At 43.8% G+C, this 12,309-nt stretch overlaps 1 protein-coding gene across 1 annotated transcript; it reads left to right on the plus strand.

The window, feature by feature from the left end:
* Window positions 1-313: 313 nt before the first annotated feature.
* Window positions 314-3,892, plus strand: LOC147898781 (uncharacterized). Its single transcript, XM_087379065.1, has 5 exons — window positions 314-1,056; window positions 1,159-1,276; window positions 1,457-1,577; window positions 1,714-2,844; window positions 2,987-3,892. The coding sequence occupies exons 1-5, from the start codon at window positions 873-875 to the stop codon at window positions 3,434-3,436; spliced, it is 2,004 nt and encodes a 667-aa protein (XP_087235191.1). The 5' UTR covers window positions 314-872; the 3' UTR covers window positions 3,437-3,892.
* The last annotated feature ends 8,417 nt before the right edge of the window (window positions 3,893-12,309 follow it).

Consider the following 12,309-nt stretch of genomic DNA (forward strand, 5'->3'; position numbering starts at 1 on the left):
GGAGCAAGGGAGAACACTCAATAAATGCACGCTGAGCACTCGATTGCATTGGACTGTAACACCTGAGAATTTGCAAAGCTGGAGTGTATGTTAGGGACCAATATGAGGCAAAGGGTTGGGCATGAGCATTGAATGAAAGAAATGTAGTGAGGTGAGGTGGGCGAAAGTCCAAAGGGGGGGCAAATAAGAGTAATGCTGGGTACGTTAAAACGTAAGAGAGTAGGGTGCTTAAAATTGGGGGGGGGGGAGTAATAAGGGTGTTGATGGTATGTCTTGTTCTAGCTTTGTGTTGTGCAAAAATTGCATGCAGGTGCAGGTGGGCTTGAAAAAACAAGAGAGGCAACTTTCCCTGACCAGCTCACTTCACCACCACCACCTCCTCCTGCCTTTTCTCTCTTGCCTTGTTCCCAGATCTGCTTCCTCTTCCGATTCTCTCTCCCACCCATCCCTCTGCTGTGGGAGCTTCGGCAGTAGCTCCAGTCCTCCTGCTTCCCCGGACCTCCTTGCCAGTAGCTGCTGGAGAAGACCGCGACGTGATAGCAGCCATAGGGAGCCGACGAGGGCGTCGGGCGAGCGGCGTGGGGCGAGGGGCGAGAGGCGAGGAGAAGAGCGTGCCAGAGATTCCTTCCTCTGTTTATCGATCGCCTTTCAGCTCACTCTTCCGCTCATCATCGTCCTCAACACGGCTCATCACAGCGAATCGTAGCTCACATCCTCACTCCTCCTTGGCGTCGCAGCGAAGCAAGCAGTGGTCGCGAGCGGAGCTCTCGCCTCAAAGCTCGCTAGCGAGGAGCGAAGCCAGGAGGGCCTGTTGTTTCCTTCCGCTAGCTGCAGCAGGGGGCATGACCTAGGAGTCTCCGGCGCTGGGCGTGATGATGCATCCCGACACCATTGCGATGCAGGCGTCAATGCAGCACCGGCGAGGGCGAAGCCTGAGCACCACGAGGAACGAGAGAGACGAGGACCTGGCTCTCTTCCACGAAATGCAGAAGCGAGAGCGGGAGCGCAAGAACTCGATCCACTCCCCCGGCGAAGTCGACGCTCAATCGCCTGCAGGTGTGTATCAATGTCTTCCTCCCTGCTTTGCTCGCTCGATCTCTTTTCAGCAGATGTCCTGGTTCTGAAACCTGCATTGCGGAGCTCGCTTTGCGTTCGCAGAAAGCCACAAATCTTCCAGCCACTCTCTGTACCGAATCCCCGCATCCACCACGCCCGGCAGAAGCAAAGGTGCCGACGATATCTTCACGTCGGACTGGGACAAAAACGACTACGATTGGTGAGGATTTCTGTCTCGGAAGCAGAGGTCGGATTGATTGCGTGTGGCTCTAGCTTTATTGTTCCGACATTGCATCTCGATACGATTGTGAATGCACGGGATTTGCTGCGAAAATGTTTGATGCTGCGAGAAATCGCCGATCGTAGCCGCCGTAATGTTTCAATGTTCGGTTGTTTGCAGGCTGTTAACTCCTCCAGGAACACCTCTCATTCCCGCTCTGGATCACGATCTGAGCACCGGATTCTCTTTAACTGGTAGTACTCCCTCTGTTCGATCGTTAGCTCCTCTCAAAACTTCCAGGGTAAGTCTCCAAGCTCTCGTGCCTCTTTCAGCAAAGCTCCTACCCTCGCTTTTGTCTTCCGAACGAGCCTATGCTTGTGCCTTGCCTCATACGCTCTGGACACTGGCAGAGTGACCACATTATCACCTGTTTGCAGCTTGGAAATTCGAAATCAGAGCCTCCTTCCAGATCGGAACCATCCGCAAGAATTGTTCGTGGAAATCTGGGCTTGCAGCAACCAACAAAAACGAGTATCGGTCCTTCAGGATCAACCACAGCATCCTCGAGAAGGTCTCTGTCTTCAAGCTCTAATTCAATATCCCGACCCTCCACCCCAAGCTCCAATGGTGCCGGACGACCATCGACACCAAGCTCTGCTTCTATGGCACGGCCCTCGACTCCAAGCTCCGCATCGATGGCACGACCCTCAACACCAAGCTCTAGCTCTATGGCACGACCCTCAACACCAAATTCAAACTCCCTCGCCAGACCATCAACCCCAAGTTCGAGCATGGGAGCACCACGACTCTCAACGTCAGGCACAAGTTCAGGTGTTCGTCCGTCAACTCCCTCTAAACGGACTTCGATCCCATCCAACCGTCCAGTAAGCTCGTCGAGACCTTCAACGCCTGTCAGGAGGCCCTCTACACCCAGTCATCAAAGTAATCCCCCAAATACGTTAGCCAGATCGTCTTCAGTGAGCAAAACCAGCTCTATGCCATCAAAGAGTGCAGTATCTTCTCGTGCAAGCTCCCCAACCACCAGGAATCAAGCTTGGCAACCTGCAGCTCTGCCTGGTTTTTCTGAGGAGCCACCTCCAAACCTCAGGACATCCATGCCCGAAAGATCAATCTCGAACATGAGGGGCTCTTCTGTGGGATCAAGACCAGGAGCACCGACTACAGCTAGGACAACGCAGGCTGAAGCACCTGATTCAGGCGCACGAACTAGGAGGCAGTCGAGCTCCCCTCTAGTAACAAAAGGTCGCCTTTCATCCGATTCTCAAAATGGGGACAAAGCCTTCAATAGAAATGGCAAAGTACATGATGTGGCAGCCAGTATGTTAGCCTCAAGTGCCATTGGCAGTAAAATTGTTGACAAAACAATCCGGTCGAGGAAGCCTACACCCTCTACACAAGAGGAGCAGGTAAATTCCCATGTAAAGCGGCCCATGAAATCAACTCCAATGCTGCGAGATGTAAAGTCAACCATAACATCCGCACGAGAATCATCTGGGTTTGGTCGAAACTTGTCTAAGAAATCTTTGGACATGGCATTGAGACATATGGTATGTTGATATTATCTTTAAAAGTCTCTCTTTTCTCGTGCGCTTTCAGTATATAGTTTTTTTCATTGATTAGGACATCCTGACTTGGTCTTGCTTCGTTTTTCTTTTCATGCTGATTTGAGAATTTTGTGTATGATTGTAGGACATTCGCCGGAGCACCCCGACTGGTTTTCATTCCTTTATGTCAAATGTTCCTGCATCATCTCTCTACAGCGTTAGATCTGGCAATGGGCGAGGCCGTTCTATCAATTCAGCAGCTGATTCTCCAATGGCTACGAGTAGCAATGCGAGTTCAGAACATAGCATGAGCATTGTTCTTGATCCTGAAGGCAGTGAGCATGGTGATGAAGCTGTTGTCAGCGAAAAGGTTAGCAAATTATCGCCTGCAAGTCAGCCTGACTTAGTGGTTTCCATCTCCAAAGAGAGGGGAATTAATAGCTGGCTTGGTAGTCCTGATTATAGGGATGGCAGTGCAGAAATAATGCAGTTTCTCAAACAAGACATGGAAAGATTGTCTGGTTCTGAATCACCCCTGATCAGTCAGCATGATGGAATTGCTGGATGTGATAATTTCACACTGGAGCTCATATAGTAATCATCTGGATGATTCAGTATTTCTGACAAGGCGCTTTTCTCTTTGCCTCTCTTCTTAAGCGGGACCCATGATGAGAAAGCAAGAAGGAATTAACAGAATGCTGGCAGACACTTAGATTAATGTAACAATATTAAGAAGTGATTTGGCTACTGTGCCTTGGGGGTGGATTTACTACCTCATTGCCATGCTTCTATGTTAATGTCCTTATCTGAACATCATGGCAGAAGCTAAGGAAGTAGTGGTATTATCTTTTGTTACATGCTTTTCAGCAATGAGCATCAAATGCCAGGACCAATTAGATGTAGACTGCTCACCTTTGGCATGGTGGATCCTGCTGAGAATGGTCCACATTCCCATGATGGAATATTATACAGGTGTGAAAGTTTACTTTTTCTTGTCCATTGAATTCATCTGGACATGGAATAATTGCTCAATAATGGTTTTTCGTAATAGAACGGCACTTCTAAATTACTTGCATGTGAATCTGTGTTAATTAGCTTTTCTGCATAGTTTCTACCTCTCTGTACTATGAATGACTTGACAACAATACCTTCAGTAAGGAAGTGCTGGCAAAGCTGTAAGTCCACTTTGGGGTAAGAGAGCCTAGGCCTCCAAAGCCCATGACTTTTGACTCCGTCTTTTTTTAAATATCCAACCTGAAATGGATATTCTCCTTTCTATGTGGTACTTCTACTATGTAATATCCATCTTAAGGTTTGAGGAGACCCGTCCCATGCGCACCACAAATACTTGTATAGCATATCTTGATCTCACCTAGTTAGTTGGTGAGTTCTTTGTAATCTTGATTTGCAAAGGTCCAAGGTGATATAACAAGGTTGTCCTCAATGGAGACCCGACTAATCTTTGGTGAGCATCTCATTCTCTTAGTCTACTTGCTTTTGTTCTTTGCTCGCTTTTCTTATTATGCTTGCACTTAGCAACCTAACATAGGTTATGGGGGCCCACTCATGACTCTATAGGCATGTAGCCTTCTTGATTTCATGAACTTGATTACTTGTAACTTTCCTTTGTGAAAGGTCCTGCACTTTTCTCAACCATGGCTTTTGACCTAAGCTACCTTGTTGCAGTCTTGGAGAGCGACCCGAAGGTTTGAACTATCCACTTTGGAAGTGTAAAATTACATTGGTACTAAAAGCCCAAAACTTCCATACCATTGTTGAGTGCCAAAAGGAGAAATCATGATTGTTGTGGAGGCTTGTCTTGCTACCATCGCAGTTCAAGTTTTTTCCAAGATTTGATAGAGCAATATTATGACACTAGAAGGGAATCCCATCAAGCTGGGTCTCATATACATGTTTGATCATCTTCTCCAAGAGGAGATGTAAAAGGCTTGCTTGGCCATGAGGAGCAAGCCTTACTCCTAGCACCAAGGCAATCCAACCGTTTCCAACAAGATGATAGAAGAAACTTGTCCAAGAGGCCTACAGGTTATTGGAGCATTCCGTCTAAGAACAATAGATCAAACGTGAACCATGGGAGTGGTGGCCCCAAGAAAGGGAGTTTGTGGGGACAACAATCCAAAGGATCTTCCCGAGACAAGCAATAGTCAAATGGTTCCAGAGTCCTTGTGCTAATACTGTAATAAAGACATGCACATGATTGCCCCATGAGGGCTCAAGGCATAAAGATGAGAAGCTACACAAGCTCACATGTCGGAACCAGCATGAGGCCAAGACAGTGATGGTATTACTCGAAGAATGCATAGATGACCAACTTGATCAAAGTGAAGGGGGGGAACATGATGGAGACCTCATGCCTCATAACTCATACTCATCCTTGGATTGCGAGCAAGAGACATATCCATATTGGCGTGTTGATTCTGTAGCCACAACCCATACATCTTTTCAATGCAACAATTCTATGAGTACCTTGACTTGATACACTCAAAATGAGTGATTGTCGACTAACAAGAAGCGCATCAATGCAATTAGAAGGGCCACAATTTCCATCATGTTTGCGATTGGAGAACTAGGGACCATCAAGGCTTATGTGTTAATGCTAGCAAATAATCTTTTCCTATTAGCACCATGGGTAGGAGAGGTCTTAAAGTTTCTTTTAAGAATGGATGATGCCGAATCTTGCATCAAAACAAGCTATTGGTGCAAGACTCTTGCACTCGGGCTATATAGCCTTCACATTAGTCAGTTGAGAATTGAGAGGGTATTAGTATCATTAGCTAATTCCCAAATTGATCCACTTTGGCACAGACATTTTGGGGATGTCACTTATGTCAAAGCAAGCAATTGCTTGAGGGGAAGCTAGCGTATGAAATTGAGCATACCAAGGCATTTTGCACCATACAAATGCCAAGGTTGCATATATGGTAAGCATCATTGAGATGCATTTGCAAAGCTCCCAAGTCATCAGAACTTGTCGATCTCATCCACACTGACTTCTATGAATTCTCTACACTTGTGTCAATGAACAGATTCAAGTATTTTGTTTCATTTTTTGACAATATCTCAGTATCCTCCATTTGCAGATCAAAGGGTTGGATTATGCAAAGACCTTCACTCCCATGGTGCAAATTAGTTTCCATTAGGTTGCTCTTGCCATGGGCAATTGTGCACAATTATCAACATCACCATATGGATGTGAGGACGACATTCCTCCATGGAGATTTAGAAGAGAAGGCTTTCATGCAATAATCCCCTAGTTTAGCTAATTGGGTGCATGTAATTTCCTTCCACAATGCCTTGAGTCCCACTCTTTTAGGATGCAAGGTCACTTAGACCTTGTATGCTACCTTTGAAAGGCTTTGTACAGCCTCGTCCATCCCATTCCTTGTACACAAGATTCCTACAAACGATTTTCCACATTTCTACTCAAAGCCTAGTCTATACATTTCATTCAAAATATGAGCTTCTACTTGGGGCATCATATGTGGACACTTTTTATTATTGTGTTTGCCAACACCGATCATTTGAAAGAATGTAAGCAATCATTCAAAAGAAGGATGTTCAACTACCCTATTGTTGCACAAAGAAGATGTGCATAAACACCATGATGAAGCCTTTGCATAGAGATGTGAATCTACAATGCCTCGTAGTATTTTCCCCTACTTGACCCTTGAATTGAAAAGGGAAAATGTATCATAGACCCTTTGTGTAATTTTCACTTCAAGGTCTATGGAACTTGTATAGCATTTCTTGATCTCACTTTGTTAATTAATGAGTTTTGTGTAATCCTACTTTGCAAAGATAGAAGGTAATCTAATGGGATCATCCTCAATGTATAGCCCTCGTCTTTAGTGAGCATCCTCAATGTAGACCCCTCATCTTTAGAAGGTAATTTAATGTGATCATCCTCAATGCAAGGTCATTATGTTTTGGAGAAGGGGTGATCTCCTTGTAGAGGCTTCTCTTAAATCATGTGAACACAATGGGGCTCCATGTTGGGCCGATCAATAGTGCATTAGGAGTAAGCTTGTGTATAGGTGTTACGTGTTATGTTTTGAAAATTTTATGTACAAGGGATCAAAGTGAAGAATAATCATTATTTTTGCAACATGATTCTTTCAAATACTTGGTAAGCCCTATCTCAAACCTTTAATTATTGCCTATGCCTCTAACAATATCGTGATGGCTCTCAAGTATTGGGTATTAATCTAATCTCAACCATGCCCTTTACAATGTTGGGTTGCTAGGCATAAGCACTTGAGTAAAGTGAGGAAAGCGCAAAAGCAAGCAAACTAAGACAACGAGATGCTCACTAAAGATGAGAGGTCTAATGCTATTATGCAACCCATCTCCCACAAAGTGGCCTGCCCCCCACACCAAGGCATGTGCTTCCATCACATACATGATAAGGGATAGTGACCTTGCATTATTTGGTCTACTTTAAGATGATGTTAGGTTAATTCAACATGGGTACTCTCCTCATGCATCCATGAAAAAAGCTAAGAGGCACTCGGTTGGTTATGAAGATTTATGTTCACGTATTTTTTTATGGAAATTTGGTAGAGCACTTAATAGCTAATTCCAAAAAACCCCAATACACATTGCACTACTTTTATCCATCCAATCAATAGCTATCATCTAGTTGTACCTTCAATCTTTAGTAGTTCAGTGCTCTTTGAAAGCTCCTCTAGCAATTTATGAATGTACACGTCTGATAATTTGCAGAGGAAGTATCTATCAAACCATTTTCAAAATAGCTTTTCCTATATTGTAAGGAAGTATTTCGTATCCAAAACCAAACCAGCTTCTAGTCTCTTAGAGCTTTCATGGAGGCTAACACTTATTAATGAGCCTTGCATTTATGTTCAGAGGCTACATAACGTGTGTAAAGCAGGTTATAGTGGACCTTAAGAGGGCAATTCAGTTTTTGGGTAGAGACATGAAGCTTTCATAATCATGGGCGTATTTGGGACTAGATGCTCATGCATTTGTACAAGAAGGTAGTCGGATTTTTGGCCAACCCTTACAGGGTAGCCTTAGTAATGGTTCTACTTTGGCAAAGCTAAAACAAGGGAGTTTTTAAATTTCATAAATTCCATATTTTTCTCATTGGCCTTTGTTAAAGCTATAAGCCCAATAAATGGGGCAATTCTGCACAACTAACGACTTTGGGTCTCTCTCTCTCTCTCTCTCTCTCTCTCTCTCTCTCTCTCTCACAGCTTCCCTCATCCCTAGCCCACCCACCCTTCGCTTCCCCATTCTCTCTCTTAGCTTCCCTCACGCCACCACTAGTCTCTCTCTTTCGCTCTCTCTTGGCTTCCCTCACTCCACCATTCATCCCTAGCCCCCTCCCTTTGCCTCCCCATTTATTTTGGGCAGGCCTATTGAATGACATGTGTCATTCATCTTTTTTCACTTGTCTTTTTACGTTTGTACTTTTCTTATTTTCCGTTTTAATACAATTTTGAAGTCATTTTTCCAAGGGAAAAAAAGTTTGTAAACTAAAAGGACTACACCCCATTTTGCCCTTGGATGCGTAGTCGTGTACTTGGGCATGGCGAGAGGTGTCTTAAGGTTCCGTGGACCGGTTACAAATATTGCAATATTTGAATTCTCCAAAATAAGCTAGCCCATGTGAAGGTAATGAGTGAGTTACTTTGATGAGCACGTGAAGTGTTGTAGTTCGCCATGCTTGTATGGGATTTGTGCAAGGGAGGAGGACCGAGGTTCGACATCATTGTAGACAATTTGGGGGACTTGGGAGGCACCGTATACCTAGTGAGTAGTGAAATTGTTGGGCAGTGCAGCGTGCACACTGTTTCAGTGGATGAGGAAATGAGGATGGAGGGAACCTGGATTGCGGAGGTTTTGGAATTTGCATCCTTGAACGCCTTTGAATAATATAACTGGAGGCGATTTTTGGCTGAAGATTGCTGGCAGTGTACACATTGGTGGGCATATTGCTGCAAAAACGCCAGAGATCTGATCGTTATCCACGATGCCCTCTTCAACCTACGATTTCAAAATCATGCAAACATGTATGTAGGTAATGAGGGACCCAGAAATGAGCTTTTCCAACTAGGACTTCGTTCGTGCTCAGAAGTCGGAGAATCTGAGACGTAGTGGGTATGGAGATTCAAGACTTTCCCTTGACCCGGAAGGTCGCCCTGTTGGTGCTCTTTTTTGTCCTTGAATATGGGCTGCCGTTTTCACATTGCATGCTCTTGACGCGTCGTCTTCTTCCTTCGAGATCACGACTTCTGCCCTGCATCGTTTGATTGTTTGATCCAGTGAGCTTCGTTGCGGAAAGAGCGGAGAACCCATTGCTCAATTATACCCATGAAATGCAATCTTGCGTTAGCTGAGAGGCATCTTGAGTACCTCGCATATCTGGGTTTCCACCTTCCTCATAACTTGTCATTCTTGCGGCGAATCGATTATCGAACTACATACCGGCTCCGTCTCTTATCTTACAAGTTTCTTTTTCCCAGCTTCCGTAACCTCGAAATTTTGTCCTCTGTGGTAGCGATAACGATGAACTCTTCCATGTGAGCTCTGCCGTAAGGTAACCACCTTGCTGCAACGAAGGCATCTGCCATCATCCTCTCCATTACCTTACAAACTTTGTTTGAGAACCGAACAACTGTGCAGATTCCATAGTTTCTGGCTCCATTACCTTCACACCCTTGCAGATTTTCCAGGCACAGGCGACAGAATTTGTCAGAACTTTACCTGGAGACTGGACTGTGCATGCAACCGCTGGCAACTTGGTGCTAAGCTCACAGACCTGAGACCGCATTTCAGAACCCCAAGTTTTATGCATCATCATTCGAAATTTGTCAAACCACCCTGTTCTCTCTCTTCATGGGGCAGTTTACAAATTACCACCATAAATGGTGCTTTAAAAGCCCATAGTTAAAATGGCACGCTCTACGCTCCATCCCCATAGTTGAAACAATGTATGCTCTGGACAATGGTTTTGGTCAAATCACACTCACTTTTTTGGTGGCAGGCATGAACACTAGCTCCCAAGCTCACATTGGAGCTTTGCGTAGCTTGACAAAAGTTCAAGTGCTCTTGGAGGAAACACGGAAGGATTACCAACACCTACGGTCTTATTCACACATGGCCTGAGGTTGAGATAGACAAAAAATTCAACTGGTACTCAACCTCAAAGGCTGCACAAAGCGTGTTAATTTTCAATAGCCATGACCTACTTCAATCTAAAAAGATTGCAATGATCTAACACAGAATTTATGGTGCCCTAGATCGCCGCGTACCATTATTGATATAATAATTACCTTCTATTAGCTTGGGCTCATCATAGTTTTTAAGGGATTTGCAATCACAACCCCTCAAAATTGCAAGGGTAGTGTTCGATAGAGGCAAACTCAAGAACAATACATGTTCCTGTAGATTACCATGAGACCTCCATAGTTTGCAATTAGAGGCCAATTTCGCCTCTCACATCGCATGTAAAACAGCAAGTATTCACGCCTTCCAATCAAACGTCTTTGTCAAAGTCTACAAGCATAGAGGATGGCTGCAGAGGGTTCGACTGAGTTTATGGAGATGGATAGTTGGCACCTTTGTGAAGGGTGGAGCACTCTTTCTTTGTCTTCTCTTAATTCTTGTTCATCCTTCTTTACTTCTATTATTCTCATTACACTTCGTAATGTCTTCTATGTAGGACTTGCAAAAGCATGTCGTCAGGTTTTACAATCTCCCCTTACTCCTACTTCAGGGAAAGCAGCTATTCTGGAACGTGCAGCAAATGACGTGAACGAGATGAACGAGGCTGCCGATGGTATAACCGTCATGTCTACTACCCGTGATTTCTACTAGATGCAAATCATTGCACCTCGTATAAAGATGCAAACAACTTCCTACCATCACCACACAATCCAAACATTGCAAAAGTAATAATTCCATCGAAAGAAAACTTTGTAAGGGGGGAAATTCATTAGCATCTCTAAGCATCACTCAATTGTCTGATTGTGCACCTCATAGATTTGCCTTTGAGGGAAAGTTTCTTTGTAAGTATGTTACAAAGTCATAAATCCAAAGTACCCTACTTTCTTAAAAGGACACTTTACGGACAAGTTTTGTTCTCATACAATAACATTGCTCATACTAAAATGCTTACATTCACCAATTTGTGAACTTCCTGCAAGTAGAGGAGTTCTATAGAATAGAAGGGGCAAGTGTTGTACCAAGAGGCATGTTATTGCATAACCATGCAGGTTAGCAGCAGTTATTGATGCTACTACATGCATCATTAGGAGGGAATCTTTTGAGGGTAACCTTCGTCTGCTACCCGATCACTCACTATGCACATACATCCCTTGGGCCGCTGAGATGATCAACTTTGGTAATTTGTCAGTAGCGAATGCAATGGGGACTATTGCAATTGTCATCATTAAAGCTATAAGTGATGAAGGTATGGGAGACCAAATCATTATTGTTGATGGGCCACACGATGAGGATAGAGCTACAGTAAGTTTCATTGGAAGCTAGTTTGCATTTCACATTTAGAGAAGTGAGGATCATTTTTTCTTTCCTGCAATTGACTCATTGTGTTTGATACAGCTCTCATTTGTCAATGAGAGGAAATCCACTCTCACTCAACTTATTCAAGAGTTCAATGAAGAAGGTGTGGTGATGTATATCTTGAAGAATGTATCATTTTTGAAAGCAAAGGGTACCATTTGTGTATATTGACTTTACTATTTTAGCTGAGGTTTCGAACGGCCCAACCAAAGATTTTGAAGCAAGCTTTCATCAGCCAAGTTTCACACTGGGGTTATGGGACAAAGGTACCTCACTTCTCTTGGAAAATTTATGTCCTCTTTTGCTAGCAAATGCTTACATGAAAGCTTTTCCATGATTGCAAGGTGTTTGGCATTCTACATTTTGAATGTCAATGCTAACTTGGAGCACGTTTGCGAGGCATGTCGAGGTTTTCATGTTAGCAAAGACCCCCTTCATCCTTATTGCTTCTCTTGCAAAAGTCTTCAAACTATTGTGCAAGTTCCTTCTCTTACTAGAGATATTGTGCAATGTGGGGGTGAACAAATGCCATTTCACATTAGAGGCCCATATGTGGACATTGTGCTTTGTTTGCCTTTTCCATTTCTCCAATTGTATAAAGAGGAATTGATGATGGTTAGAAGCAAGCCAAGGACTTGTAAACCTAGTGGGAGCTTCATAGTTAATAGCTTTGGGTTTATTATTGCATTTGAGTCAAATGCATGATTTATTTTTCCTCTCTTCATGAGATATAAGTTGCATGGTATCAATAATGGAGTATTGAATTGCTTTTAATTGTGCTTCAACTACTTCAAATCCTATTGAATTGAAATCACAATTACAAAAACTTCTCAAAGGCAAACATGGACATTGAACAACTTCTTCAACAAAAGCAATTAGTGGAGGATACAAATCTCTTGC

The sequence above is a fragment of the Dipteris shenzhenensis genome, chromosome 9 (genome assembly GCF_047967505.1).
Source record: "Dipteris shenzhenensis isolate YYH24624 ecotype China chromosome 9, Dip_SZ_1.0, whole genome shotgun sequence".
Lineage (NCBI taxonomy): Eukaryota > Viridiplantae > Streptophyta > Polypodiopsida > Gleicheniales > Dipteridaceae > Dipteris > Dipteris shenzhenensis.

Coding starts and splice junctions, on each gene's coding strand:
- LOC147898781 (XM_087379065.1), top strand. CDS start 873: ATGATGCATCCCGACACCATTGCGATGCAGGCGTCAATGCAGCACCGG. Junction 1,057..1,158: donor CGACGCTCAATCGCCTGCAG/GTGTGTATCAAT, acceptor TTGCGTTCGCAG/AAAGCCACAAATCTTCCAGC. Junction 1,277..1,456: donor GACAAAAACGACTACGATTG/GTGAGGATTTCT, acceptor GGTTGTTTGCAG/GCTGTTAACTCCTCCAGGAA.